The 15,237-nt window shown below is 46.2% G+C and overlaps 1 protein-coding gene across 6 annotated transcripts in view; it reads left to right on the forward strand.

Annotated features, from left to right (window-relative positions):
* CDON (cell adhesion associated, oncogene regulated) overlaps window positions 1-15,237 on the forward strand; it is a 140,043-nt gene that overhangs the window by 75,671 nt on the left and 49,135 nt on the right. For all 6 annotated transcript variants that reach the window (XM_069224415.1, XM_069224417.1, XM_069224418.1 and 3 more), the window contains 3 exons: window positions 8,629-8,898; window positions 9,760-10,110; window positions 13,023-13,309. In XM_069224415.1, coding sequence (XP_069080516.1) covers window positions 8,629-8,898; window positions 9,760-10,110; window positions 13,023-13,309 — 908 coding nt within the window. The remainder of the gene's footprint in view (window positions 1-8,628; window positions 8,899-9,759; window positions 10,111-13,022; window positions 13,310-15,237) is intronic.

Here is a 15,237-nt window from a genome sequence, read left to right on the forward strand (position 1 = left end):
TCCCTCTCCCTTGATCAAGTGGAGGTTTCCCCGAGGAACCCCCCCCTTGCCTGCCTGCAGCGCTGAAGAGATCCCGAGATCTCTCATAGACTAACACTGCGAACCCGACGCTTGTTTCTACACTGCACCCGGCCGCCCCCGCGCCGCTGAGGGTGAAATTTCTGTGTGGGCTTGTGTCCCCCCCCGGTGCCCTACAAAACCCCCCTGGTCTGCCCTCCGAAGACGCGGGTACTTACCTGCAAGCAGACCGGAACCGGGGCACCCCCTTCTCTCCATTCTAGCCTATGTGTTTTGGGCACCACTTTGAACTCTGCACCTGACCGGCCCTGAGCTGCTGGTGTGGTGACTTTGGGGTTGCTCTGAACCCCCAACGGTGGGCTACCTTGGACCAAGAACTAAGCCCTGTAAGTGTCTTACTTACCTGGTTAACCTAACAAATACTTACCTCCCCTAGGAACTGTGAAAATTGCTCTGTGTCCACTTTTAAAACAGCTATTTGTGAATAACTTGAAAAGTATACATGCAATTTTGATGATTTGAAGTTCCTAAAGTACTTACCTGCAATACCTTTCGAATGAGATATTACATGTAGAATTTGAACCTGTGGTTCTTAAAATAAACTAAGAAAAGATATTTTTCTATATAAAAACCTATTGGCTGGATTTGTCTGAGTGTGTGTACCTCATTTATTGTCTATGTGTATGTACAACAAATGCTTAACACTACTCCTTGGATAAGCCTACTGCTCGACCACACTACCACAAAATAGAGCATTAGTATTATCTATTTTTACCACTATTTTACCTCTAAGGGGAACCCTTGGACTCTGTGCATGCTATTCCTTACTTTGAAATAGCACATACAGAGCCAACTTCCTACATTGGTGGATCAGCGGTGGGGTACAAGACTTTGCATTTGCTGGACTACTCAGCCAATACCTGATCACACGACAAATTCCAAAATTGTCATTAGAAATTGATTTTTGCAATTTGAAATTTTTCTAAATTCTTAAAAGTCCTGCTAGGGCCTTGTGTGTTAAGTCCCTGTTTAGCATTGTCTTTTAGAGTTTAAAAGTTTGTTAAAAGTTTGAATTAGATTCTAGAAACAGTTTTAGATTCTTAAAAAAAGTATTCCAACTCTTAGCAGAATAATGTCTGATACAGAGATGCAGGTGGTGGAACTCGACACCACACCTTACCTCCATCTTAAGATGAGGGAGCTAAGGTCTCTCTGTAATATAAAGAAAATAACCATTGGTTCCAGACCTACCAAAATTCAGCTCCAGGAGCTGTTGGCAGAGTTTGAAAAAGCCAACCCCTCTGAGGATGACTTCACAGAGGAAGAAATTAGTGACTTGGAGGGCAATTCCCCCCTTCCAGTCCTAAATAGGGAGACCAGGGCCTCTCAAGCCCTGTCTCCAAAAATGATAGTCAGAAATGTTGCTTCCCTCACAGGAGGGTCCAGCATTTCTGAAATCACTGAGGATGCTCTCAGTGAAGATGACCCCCTGTTAGCCAGGATGGTCAAAAGATTGGCTTTGGAAAAGCAGCTCCTAGCCATAGAAAGGGAAAGAAAAGAGATGGGCCTAGGTCCCATCAATGGTGGCAGCAACTTAAATAGGGTCAGAGATTCTCCTGACATCCTAAAAATCCCCAAAGGGATTGTAACAAAATATGAAGATGGTGATGACATCACCAAATGGTTCACAGCTTTTGAGAGGGCTTGTGTAACCAGAAAAGTGAACAGATCTCACTGGGGTGCTCTCCTTTGGGAAATGTTCACTGGAAAGTGTAGGGATAGACTCCTCACACTCTCTGGAAAAGATGCAGAATCTTATGACCTCATGAAGGGTACCCTGATTGAGGGCTTTGGATTCTCCACTGAGGAGTATAGAATTAGATTCAGGGGGGCTCAAAAATCCTCGAGCCAGACCTGGGTTGATTTTGTAGACTACTCAGTAAAAACACTAGATGGTTGGTTAACTGGAAATGAAGTGTGTGACTATGTTGGGCTTTATAATTTGTTTATGAAAGAACACATTTTAAGTAACTGCTTCAATGAAAAGTTGCATCAGTATCTGGTAGACCTAGGTCCAATTTCTCCCCAAGAATTGGGAAAGAAGGCAGACCACTGGGTCAAGACTAGGGTAACCAAAACTTCCACTGGGGGTGACCAAAAGAAAGGGGTTACAAAAACTCCCCAGGAGAAAGTGGGTAACACTAGAAACAAAGAAAAAGAGTCCTCTGTAGGCCCCCAAAAACCAGAACAGGTGGGTGGGCCCCAAGACACAACCCAAACCAAAGGTGGGTACCAGGGTAAGAACTGGGATGCCACTAAGGCCTGGTGCCACAACTGTAAACAGTCTGGGCACCACACCAAGGACACTTCTTGTCCCAAAAACAAACCCCAGAACAAAATTCCTGGGGTAACCAGTGTAGCCATGGGAGATGACTCCTCAGATGAGGAGGTCTTCCTAGCCTTCAACTGGAAACAGGGCCCAACAGGTGAGTTGGAGATTCCAGAGGGAAGTAGACACTTCCACCACCTACTGGTGAATGGAATCCCAACCACTGCCCTGAGAGACACTTGTGCCAGTCACACTATTGTGCATGACAGGCTGGTGCTCTCAAACCAGTACATCCCAGGTGAGACTGCCAGGGTAAGAGTTAGCCTAGACAGGGTCACTAAGAGGCCTGTGGCTTTAGTGCCCATAGAAGTGGGTGGCACTCTTAGCTGGAGAAGGGTAGTAGTCAGTACAGACCTCCCCCTTGATTGTCTCCTTGGAAATGACTACCCAGAGGTTAGTCAGAGCTCAAGAGAGGAACTGGTCCAGTGCCAGTCCTCTCCCAAGGATTCTGGAAGTCCTGCCTCTGCAGTAAATGCAAGCAGGCCCCAGAAGAAGAAGAAAAGAAAACAGAGTAGGAAGGGTGGACAACCTTTAGCCAAGGTTACAGCAAGCCAAGGAGATTCTGCTCCAGTAGGGGAGAACTCCAAAAATGGCCCTGATAAAGTCCAACCTGACCCACAAGAAGTCCTGGCTAGTCAGGCAACTGTTAAACCTGAGTGGGTGGCTCCTCAGCTAACAGAAGAAAGAGTGGAAGAAGGGTGTTTACTACAAGATGTGGTAACCCCCCACTCCAATACAGCAGACAGGCAACCTGAACCCAAAGAAGCCTGTAACTTAGCCCCTTCCCTTTTAGGTGAAGAGCTAAAGGTGTGGTTCTGGGCACTGACAGCTGTCAGTGGCCTCTGCTGGGTGTTAGCCTTTATGGCTGCACTATCCTTAGCATGGTGGTCTGACCCCATGCCAAATAGCAAGTTAGGCCCCCTGACCCTATTGGTCATGGTGGGGTTACTCCAGCTCTGGGTAACCTCTCTGGGTAAGCTAGGGGTAACCCTGGCCAAGATAAGGTTAGCAGAGGTGGATACCTCTAAGACCAAGATAGAAAGAATGGGTGGAGACATTGAAGAGGCAGACAAGAGGCAATTCAGACTAGGTCCTATCACTGTGGAAGTAGGTCAGTTCCCCAAAGGGAATGACCTGAACAGAAGGATGTAAGGCAGAGTAGGCCCTGCAACTAACCAGCCTATTTCTCCTACTCTTCCTCGCCTGACAGACTAGGAAGACTCTCCCAGCTTGGGCTGAGTCTCCTGGCCTGTGGGCTGGGGGGGGGCTTGTGTAAAGAAATGGCTCCCTGTTGCAGTTACCCCCCACTTTTTGCCTGATACTGATGCTGACTTGACTGAGAAGTGTGCTGGGACCCTGCTAATCAGGCCCCAGCACCAGTGTTCTTTCACCTAAAATGTACCATTGTTTCCACAATTGGCACACCCTGGCATCCAGATAAGTCCCTTGTAACTGGTACCTCTGGTACCAAGGGCCCTGATGCCAGGGAAGGTCTCTAAGGGCTGTAGCATGTATTATGCCACCCTAGAGACCCCTCACTCAGCACAGACACACTGCTTACAAGCCTGTGTGTGCTGGTGAGAACAAAATGAGTAAGTCGACATGGCACTCCCCTCAGGGTGCCATGCCAGCCTCTCACTGCCTATGCAGTATAGGTAAGACACCCCTCTAGCAGGCCTTACAGCCCTAAGGCAGGGTGCACTATACCATAGGTGAGGGTACCAGTGCATGAGCACTGTGCCCCTACAGTGTCTAAGCAAAACCTTAGACATTGTAAGTGCAGGGTAGCCATAAGAGTATATGGTCTGGGAGTCTGTTTTACACGAACTCCACAGCACCATAATGGCTACACTGAAAACTGGGAAGTTTGGTATCAAACTTCTCAGCACAATAAATGCACACTGATGCCAGTGTACATTTCATTGTAAAATACACCACCGAGGGCACCTTAGAGGTGCCCCCTGAAACTTAACCGACTGTCTGTGTAGGCTGACTAGTTCCAGCAGCCTGCCACACCAGAGACATGTTGCTGGCCCCATGGGGAGAGTGCCTTTGTCACTCTGAGGCCAGTAACAAAGCCTGCACTGGGTGGAGATGCTAACACCTCCCCCAGGCAGGAGCTGTGACACCTGGCGGTGAGCCTCAAAGGCTCACCCCTTTGTCACAGCCCAGCAGGGCACTCCAGCTTAGTGGAGTTGCCCGCCCCCTCCGGCCACGGCCCCCACTTTTGGCGGCAAGGCTGGAGGGAACAAAGAAAGCAACAAGGAGGAGTCACTGGCCAGTCAGGACAGCCCCTAAGGTGTCCTGAGCTGAAGTGACTCTAACTTTTAGAAATCCTCCATCTTGCAGATGGAGGATTCCCCCAATAGGGTTAGGATTGTGACCCCCTCCCCTTGGGAGGAGGCACAAAGAGGGTGTACCCACCCTCAGGGCTAGTAGCCATTGGCTACTAACCCCCCAGACCTAAACACGCCCTTAAATTTAGTATTTAAGGGCTACCCTGAACCCTAGAAAATTAGATTCCTGCAACTACAAGAAGAAGGACTGCCTAGCTGAAAACCCCTGCAGCGGAAGACCAGAAGACGACAACTGCCTTGGCTCCAGAAACTCACCGGCCTGTCTCCTGCCTTCCAAAGATCCTGCTCCAGCGACGCCTTCCAAAGGGACCAGCGACCTCGACATCCTCTGAGGACTGCCCCTGCTTCGAAAAGACAAGAAACTCCCGAGGACAGCGGACCTGCTCCAAGAAAAGCTGCAACTTTGTTTCCAGCAGCTTTAAAGATCCCTGCAAGCTCCCCGCAAGAAGCGTGAGACTTGCAACACTGCACCCGGCGACCCCGACTCGGCTGGTGGCGATCCAACACCTCAGGAGGGACCCCAGGACTACTCTAAGACTGTGAGTACAAAAACCTGTCCCTCCTGAGCCCCCACAGCGCCGCCTGCAGAGGGAATCCCGAGGCTTCCCCTGACCGCGACTCTTTGAATCCAAAGTCCCGACACCTGGGAGAGACCCTGCACCCGCAGCCCCCAGGACATGAAGGACCGGACTTTCACTGGAGGAGTGACCCCCAGGAGTCCCTCTCCCTTGATCAAGTGGAGGTTTCCCCGAGGAACCCCCCCCTTGCCTGCCTGCAGCGCTGAAGAGATCCCGAGATCTCTCATAGACTAACACTGCGAACCCGACGCTTGTTTCTACAATGCACCCGGCCGCCCCCGCGCCGCTGAGGGTGAAATTTCTGTGTGGGCTTGTGTCCCCCCCCGGTGCCCTACAAAACCCCCCTGGTCTGCCCTCCGAAGACGCGGGTACTTACCTGCAAGCAGACCGGAACCGGGGCACCCCCTTCTCTCCATTCTAGCCTATGTGTTTTGGGCACCACTTTGAACTCTGCACCTGACCGGCCCTGAGCTGCTGGTGTGGTGACTTTGGGGTTGCTCTGAACCCCCAACGGTGGGCTACCTTGGACCAAGAACTAAGCCCTGTAAGTGTCTTACTTACCTGGTTAACCTAACAAATACTTACCTCCCCTAGGAACTGTGAAAATTGCACTGTGTCCACTTTTAAAACAGCTATTTGTGAATAACTTGAAAAGTATACATGCAATTTTGATGATTTGAAGTTCCTAAAGTACTTACCTGCAATACCTTTCGAATGAGATATTACATGTAGAATTTGAACCTGTGGTTCTTAAAATAAACTAAGAAAAGATATTTTTCTATATAAAAACCTATTGGCTGGATTTGTCTCTGAGTGTGTGTACCTCATTTATTGTCTATGTGTATGTACAACAAATGCTTAACACTACTCCTTGGATAAGCCTACTGCTCGACCACACTACCACAAAATAGAGCATTAGTATTATCTATTTTTACCACTATTTTACCTCTAAGGGGAACCCTTGGACTCTGTGCATGCTATTCCTTACTTTGAAATAGCACATACAGAGCCAACTTCCTACAGATAGAATGTGCTGGAGAGATGCAAATACCATAACAAAGCGCTGCAGTATCATTTGTGACAGATAAGTCTTGCGCATCCTGCATGAAATTGCCAGGACTCATCTGTTGCTGGGAGGCTGCACTGGTACCTCTGAGGGAGCATTCGGTTAAGAGTGGGGCATAAGTGACAGGACTTCTTGCCTCACAGACTCTCCGATACTGTCCGAAGCCACTGCGTGGTGTACCCGGTGTTAGTCTCTTCTCTATGGGGGCTAAAGTTGTGATGCGGTAGTATGCCTGCAACATTTTCTGCTAAGAAATTATTTAAGTATGTTTAGGAGTGCTTGCACTTTAACCTGTTTTGCTTCTGATGTAATTTAGTGTTCAATATAGTGATTTTCTTATAGAATTAAGGCATGAAAATGTTAAGTTGGCATCGCAATGCTTACTATGTGCCTCATTTGTTAATTGGGATTATCAAATATGAATGACAGTCTTTTCCATGCTTGAGAGCCTATTTAATTTTTTGGTGTGCTGTCTGGTATCGCAGACTGTGATCTTGGTAAACTTGGGCTCTAACTTTTTGGGTTAACTGAACAGTAAGCCCTGCGCTGCTCTCCCACTAAGCCAGCAATCCTTCTGGCTTACAATTTGATCAACGTGAAACATGTAGGTGTGGGGATAAACAATAACACAAGCAGTTATTTCTATTCAGTGGTTTGTGACGTTCTTACATTTTATTAAATCATTTCATGAAAAAGCATCAAAACTTACATTAAATCCTAATTACCACATATGTACACTCACGAAATTCCTTAATCCTCCAATTAGCCTATGCCCTCTGAAAGACAGATATACAGTGGGTGGATAGCAGCTTTGAAGTATGGAGTTGAGGATATGAAATATGTTGTCATCTGCTACATTTGCAATACGATGCTAATGGAAGGGCTCAACACTAAACTAATTGGTGCATTACAGTTTCATGCGTCAACATATTTGATAATTTAGTTTTTATGTACGCTTTGACGCTTGCCGGGCAGCTGGGAGTTTTTGGTTAGTAAACGACCTGAGAAGCAGTGGATAAATCTGCAGGCCTGGAGCATCAACACTTCTGACATTGGGCATCTGGCCCCGGTCACTAGTGATGTCCGTCACAACGTATTCTGAACTTGTACACATAGAAAGCTCACCTGGTGTGGTCGAAAAGTAAACTCTGAAGTATTCATTTTGAGTGGTGGTTCAGAGATTAGCTACATAAGAAAACATGGGTTATTGGTCTCTCTGGTGTGGAACGTTGAATGTTCGTTTAATGCAGGAAAGTATGCAATGAGAAGGTCAGTCAATTGCTGCCAGCTCATCTGACAGGACATTCTCTGTTTTTTGAGGCTGGGAGACTTGTGTGTGCAATAAGAGTGAGAATGGGGGCGGGACATCATAGTAGAGTCAATAGTTGTATCCAAGGCTATGCTTTTTGCAAGTGTGTCACTTAAAAGGTTGGTTTTGATTTGGCGTTAAGACTCTGAAAAGACATAGGCATCCTCTATAATACCATCAGGTAAAGTATATGCCCGCTTCATAGTATTCTCATCCCAGTGTGGTTGAGCACTGATTTAAGCTTCATTTCGATCACGGCAGGATCCCTTGATGGAAAATTACTGTTAATGCTAAACCATTTTTTCCCTTCCCAAGCGTTGCTATTTTCGGAACCTCTGCTTTCCATCTGCAAGATGCGCCCGTGATGTCCCTTCTTACATTTTAATCTGTTGGCCACTCCAGAGCGGTTTCCTGCTGTTGCTGCTAGGGAATGGGATTGCAGGCCAGGTATTCCCACAGGCTTCCCGTATGTGACTGCCAGCCATTGTTCCTTTCTCTCATCGGCTAGGGTACGGTCCTCTGTGGTGATGCAACAAAAGCTGCCAGATATGGTAGTTGCGTGCTTCCCAAAACTCGTAAAAAGTTAGATGGCATTGGAAGGTTGTCAGTGTTTTAGTAACTGGAAGCAAAACGATGCACGATAACCCCCTTTTTTTCACAACACAGTTTCATGCTCATATTTGTATATAAGGGACACAAAATATACATCCTAGCTTTATGGCATTTACGAAATAAGGTTTGCACACTACTCTGCAGTGAAATTTATCCCAGAATATTTAGCCACGCTCAATGCAAGTCTTTATACAGGTTAGTGAAGTCTTGGAAAGGGTCATTATTATGTTGGCTAACAACGCAGATGGGTCATGCACATACATGCTTAATGTAATGTTTGTTTTATTTCCCACATGTAGAACCTGCCGTGGTTTCTCAGGAGTTAAAGGATCAGAGCTTGCCGCTGGGACAGACAGCGCGCTTCGTGTGTGACGTTCACGGAGCTCCTCCCCCTAACCTCGCCTGGCTTCACAATGCGGTACGCATCCGCCCGTCGCCGCGCCGCTCAATGTCCGGAAACCGACTGAGGATCAGCAGCGCCACCAGAGAGGACTCTGGGCTGTATCAGTGCATTACTGACAATGCGATTGGATATGCTCAGTCCACAGCCAGGCTCACGATCCAGCCAGGTAGATTGTCTTCATCAAAGGCTCCAGAAGCCAGCTCCTGTTTGTCCTGCTTCATTAGTCTGCTTCTATTTACAACGCCCGGCTTCCACCTTTTAGTTATGACATCTAAAATGTACGCGTTCACTTGTCATTGCAGATCGTAGAGAATAGCATTTCTCTAGCTTAAACACTACAGTGTAAAAAAAAAAGTAAAACTCAATGAAAAACTCACCCCATATGCCGAACGGATAACACAGACTTCATTTTGGGTCTGGCCTTTGAAAGGCAGTTAGCTGTCCTGAAAGTCGCTGTTTTTCCGAATCAAATCATTTGTGATATATGTACACAAAGGGACTTTTGGTCGGCGGCTTCATCCATTGATCTGTTAAATTGTCATTCACGTCTTACTTCCGCTCACCCCAGCGTGCAGTATGACGCAGTTGGGCAGCCCACTTTAACCACTACCTCCCTTCACTTGGAGGGACTGCCCAAAGCCTGTGTAAATTGTTTACATCCACCTAAAAAAGTTAATTTCTCTTCATTTGTAAAACTGGTTCAGAGTATGTTTTTTTTTAATTTAAGATTAACGGGCGAGGATGCATTAGCAATCAAACGTAGTCGGTGAAATTACTAAAAGTATTTGAGTGATAAAGTCAGGGCCCTGTTACTTTTACTTCGTGCAGCGGATTTTAGCCTGTTGGTCTTGGTAAATTGTAACTGCTCCCTGAACAGCACTTGCCTGCCATGGAAAGGTTACGTTTGTAGGTATGGATTGTGTGAAATATCCAAAATGTCAGCCATTGAGAGGGTTAGCACGAAAGCACAACTTTGAGTTCACATAATGCTCATCTGCATGTGCCTTTTTACTTCATTTTAAAACAGACAAAGGCTCCAGACCAGTCATCGTTTCTGCTCCAACGAGTGCGAGGGTGTCTGATGGCGACTTTGTAACATTGACCTGTAATGCCAGAGGTGTGCCACCTCCTGTTATCCGCTGGTATAACAACCATGGACTGATATCGAGCCACCCATCCCACGTTCTAAAAACAAGATCACAGAAGTCGCCTCAGGATGGAGCGCCCCTTGCTTCTGAGCCTGTGCATCTCACAATGTCTCGGGCTGGCTCAAGCTCTCTCTACATTCGCGCTTTTACGGCAGAGCATTCTGGGAAGTACACCTGCGAAGCGACCAATGATCATGGCTTCGCAGTGTCCGAAGCTTTCATCACAGTTGGTAAGCAGACCATACAGTTGTTTTTACATTCTTCTTATTGGCCCATCTTCCTTGAAAACAAAAGCTGTGCGACCTCGACTGATCTATTGTCACTCATTTTCATAGATGGAATTCCCAAATTGGGATTACTGAAAATTAAAGCAAACACCCTCGAATTCAACTAATAGTCAAATTATTTTCTCTGTGTAGCCTGTTTAATAGAAATGAGCCTGGTTTTAGAGCAGAAAATGTGGGCAAGAAACCTGGTGCTGCCCATTGCATCACAGTGCAAAATCCTCACAACTGCACTGCTCTTCTTCTCCACAACCTGCCACGGTCAACACACACCTTGTACTTACTATCAGTAGTAGCTACCAAGCAGGAAACAGCCGTAATAACGTGGGCTAAGCCACACATGCAGTTTCAACGCAAGCGTAACAACGCCTGCCTGAACCACGACTCTCCGGATCTCTGCCTTACCCACACATATCCCTAAACCACAAATATGCATGGTTAAGGCAGAGAGCGGTCTGCGGTCTAGCTGTGCGGAAGTAGCTGGAGAAGTACAGAAACAGGAATGATCGGGAGAGGTAAGTGGGGCTGGTGCTGGGTGGGGCGGTTATAGGGCTCAGGGCGGATGGGGTCAAGGTAGCTTTTTTGACCGAGTAGGGTGCCAAGGTGCAGGGCAGGGTGGTTTAAGTAGTTTTAAGAGCGAAGGGGCAGTTTTCAGGGATGGGGATCAGTTTTAGGACTGAGGGCGTGGTGCTGGGTTCGGGATAATTTTTAGCAAGGGGCCAGATAGTAGACAGAGGAACAGGAATGATTGGGAGAGGTAAGTGGGGATGGGGCCGTATTTGGGGGGGGGGGGTAGTTTATATAGGGGTGGGAGGCTTTTTTGGGTGCAGGGCAGGTAGTTTTTTTTTTTTTTGGAGGGATTTTCGGGCTCAGGGCAGGGGGTCGGGGTATTTTTAAGGGCTAGGGCCGGATTTTAGTGCTCAAGACAGTAGGGAAAGGGACAGTTTTCAGGGGTGGGGGGTCAGATGGGGGACTGGGATTGAGGTAGTATTTAGCAAGGAGCAGGGGTTTAGGCCTCGGGGGGGGGAAAGGTTGGGTAAAGGGGTAGTTTTAAGGGCAGGGTGGGTGGGTTGTAGTGCTGAGGGCGGGGGGTCGGATTAGTTTTAAGGGCAGGGCGGGGTCATTTTTAGGGCTTGGGAGTGGGGGAGGTCTAAGGGCTGGGGCGGGTGTATTGCAGTGCTGGGATATTGGCTATTAGGGGCAGGACGGGGGCTGGGGGGGGGGTGGGGTGGAGTTTACCATGCATATTCCTTTACCGATCATGGTTGTACAAAAAAAAATGTTGTATAATGCATGCGTGCTAACGCATGCACAGTAAAGACCACATTGTGTAGGCATGCCTGGTTGTCATACAACCCTATGAAGCCTGTACTACACTTCAGCATAACCTTCACTCGCAAGATTCCCCCCCAATCCCTGATAGCTTCCATAATAGGCACTGCGTATTACAATAACACGAAAGGCAAGCACCCACCACTCTCATACTTATGGTCGCAGCCATATCTGTTTCCAAATGTATAACAGTAAAGTATGATCCGCACTAGTTTGTTGTTTTGAGCATGTCTTTCCCCAGAACCTTTTAGGGTTTATCTTCTTTTGGAAGCTTGCTTTGAATTATATTTTATGTGAACTAATTTGATTATTTTCCAAGACTTCTTTTTCTGTACGAAGGCACTCAATTAGGAGCTATTCTATTATGAATGAGTTATATGAATGAATGTTTCCTATTGAAGACAAATAGTGGCCACTAAAAGATGGCTGTGGCAGCACTAGAATGTTGCCCAGAACGCTCAGTATTGTAATGTTCTTTCTTAGTGACTCTGCTATAACTCTTGACAGCCTTCTTTGTGATAGTCATACCTTCTCCACCACTCCTATTACCACAGCTTGCGAGTCCTTAGTTTGTTGTAGCAGAGATTCCTACCAGCCATTTTGCATGTGCAATGCACAACAGTAAGCACTTCCGCTTCTGCGAACTTCCCACCAACATTAATTCCAAAAGGTTGGTTGAACAGCTTATCGCCCTCTACTTGATGCAAGTCAGCCCAAAAATTACTACTCAGGTATTAGATACAACTGCATCAAACCGGAAAAACCAAAATTACTACAGCTACACTATTTGAAATTTTCTCTGTAAATAATACCGCACTTCATATTGAACAATTTTCTAAAAAGTAGTTTCGTTATGTAACCATAGATAATTAAAGAATGTACCTCGAACTTACTCTTCTAGTGCAGTTAAATCAGCGAAACTACATTAGTAATACCTTAGGTAGCGTGCAAGGATGGATGCATGAGTAAGTGAGCACTGCACCTGCACTGGACCGCATTAGACATAAAGTGTCCCGAATGTAGGAAACATTACCATATACGTAGTTCCTCACCCCCTCGTCCCTTGGATTGCTTCTGGTGCTCTGAGGTCACCTAGCTCTGACTTCCTGCAGAAGGTTAGAGCATCTTGTGCTAAAAGCTCTCCTGGCACAGTCGTGGCCCTGCCCGCTCTGCACAAATAGTGCAAGCAGGGCAGGAGCAGAGGCGCTTTCTGCTTCCTATGTTAAGTGCAGGGTGGCTTTTTCATGTTTATTAGATTGAAGGAGACCGGTCGTGAGAAGAAATGACTAAGCAGGTACAGTTTAAAACCTGTCCTGTCTCAGTTCCTAATCAAGGCTTCTTCTTGGTATCACTCAGTGTGATCAGTCACTCAAGGTCTGGGTACATAAATTAGCCGAGGCTAACATGCATAACTTTAATGCAGTTGATTTCTACCGTAACTGCCTGTATTGTACATGGATGTAAATGTTTGGAAAGTTTAACTCTCACCCTCGTTCCCTCTTCTCCCTCTCCAAACAATCCCGCAGTTCCTGTTGAAAGCAGCACGAAGGCAGAGGAAGCCACTGCTATGGAAATTGTTCAGAGTGATGAAGGAGATTATGACTATGACCTAGAATTGCAAAACGCGACACCAACAAACTGGGCAGACGGCATACCAGCAACGGAAGACTCGAGCGATGGCGCCACCCCGCCCGATGCCCCCATCATCCTCAGTCCGCCGCGCACTCTCAAGCCGGATGTGTACCACCTGCTGTGGAAAGCCGGAAGGGACGGCGGCCTCCCCGTTAATGCCTACTTCGTCAAATACCGGAAGGTACAGTCTTGTTTACCACCTCCTAGGATGTTGGCGCTGGCTGCGACTTACATTGTGCAACCATACGTTTTGCAACTGCTAAACGAGTTGTTTGGTGGCCGCTTCACAGCTTCTAAACATCGTACTTTTCAAGGGACTTCTTTTTTCTTTCTCTGTCCGCGCCAATGGGAGAGCATTATTTTGTGCTTGCTCCCTCACGGCCAGTTTTCCCTTCAAAATAACCCCTTACCTCCATGTATGTTCTGTATTGCTCACGTCTCCCCTACCACAGCCTTTTCTATTTTTAGGATTTTTTTTCCTTTCATGTTTTACCCTCACCACCCTCCTAAAACTCATCCGTTTATCTCCTGTCCCTTTTCTCTTGGTTCCCCTGCCAATAATTTCTTATCTAGTTGCCTCTCCATTGTTTCCCGCCCCTCCCGTTGTGGTCCGTTACAAAACAGAATTATGCATATATATTAAAATAAAAATAAATACATCTTTTTTCACTTCAGTGGCTCAGCAGCTGTCATTTGTTGCTGGGATGTTATATTGCGCTAAGTGTTTTCAGACTCCTTTAAATGTTTATTTTTTTTCTATTTACTTCTGCAAGTAGCATCTCTCATCTTGCAACAGTAAATGAAAGAAAATGATGGCCGAATCATGCTATGTGTGTGTGCATACGCCATCATGCTGGACCGCCATGGTTCTTTTTAATTTATTATTACTATTTTTATTTTTTTATTACAATTTTATACAGTGTCTGGCAAAAGGCGTTGTCAAAGCCAATAGGTCAAAAAGTCGAGACCAATTTGTTTTGCTACTGTTTGTTCATTAAACGAAAGGAAAATCGTCCAAAGATGGCCTCGGTTAGCACCATTCAAGCTTGGTGGCCGTCTAGAGGATATAAAGATTGGAATATCTCTAGGTTTCACGGGGAGGCCTGTTGGCTTTGCTATTGGTTGCTTAATGGTGTTACTATCTCGGCAGTACATTAGATTAAGACCTGAATGAGTTGAAGTTTGGAATACTGCAGGTGGCAAAGCAGCGACAACCCTTTTCTGGTTCCTTGTCTTGTTTCCCAGTTTGAGCCAAGACATGAGTGAGGGACTCTAGATATATTATGTGTTGCTATGTCAGTTATACACCAGATGAAGTTCTCTGCAAAATACTGAAACGTATGTTTCTAGTAGTAATATGTGCACACATTGCCCAACTGATCCCGGCAGTAATCGGGTTAAGGTACACTACTGCAGTTAGCTGTTCCTATAACTGCTCTGTAAATGTCAGAAGACTAATTCAAGTATTTTAAACCCCTGAAGCCAGAATTGTCTTGAAGGTACACAGTTACAAGTGCATAAGTCTGTTCATTGAGTGGCTGAAATTACACTAACAGGTATAGTTTATGCTTTAAATGCACCAGGGTGATTGGAGGTAAAGAATCCTAACATAACAAAACAGTTTATTGTAAGTGCTTTCCTGAGTTCGTCCACTTGGTATATAATTGCTTGGCAGATACAAGTGTCCCAAACATGCCATTGGAGCAAACCCCGAAACAAAACACCTTCTTCCTAATAGCAATAACTGAAGAACCTCCTCCTGTTTTTGTTTACATCCATCCAATAAATATACTAATGTGGCCATCCTCAAACACTCCTACTGAAATAGCAGCAAAGCACACCAGAAAAACCTCGAAATATAAAAGGACTGTGAAGTTTGAAGGGTTTAAAGGCTGCAGCGGCTTATTAAAATTCCTGGGGCTACCTGCAAGCCTGTCACTTGGATTATTCAGAGGACTGGCTACATTCACCAACAGAAAGGTATACTTTCTCCTCTGCACCAAGCAGCACAGGCTGTCCATTTTAAAAGTTACTAGTCTCAAGTAAAGCTCAGTAAGCAAGCAATAGTAATTTGAGGAACTAAATGAGGTGTGGCTTAAATAGGCTTTT

This window comes from Pleurodeles waltl, chromosome 3_1 (assembly GCF_031143425.1).
Source record: "Pleurodeles waltl isolate 20211129_DDA chromosome 3_1, aPleWal1.hap1.20221129, whole genome shotgun sequence".
Taxonomy (NCBI): Eukaryota; Metazoa; Chordata; class Amphibia; order Caudata; family Salamandridae; genus Pleurodeles; species Pleurodeles waltl.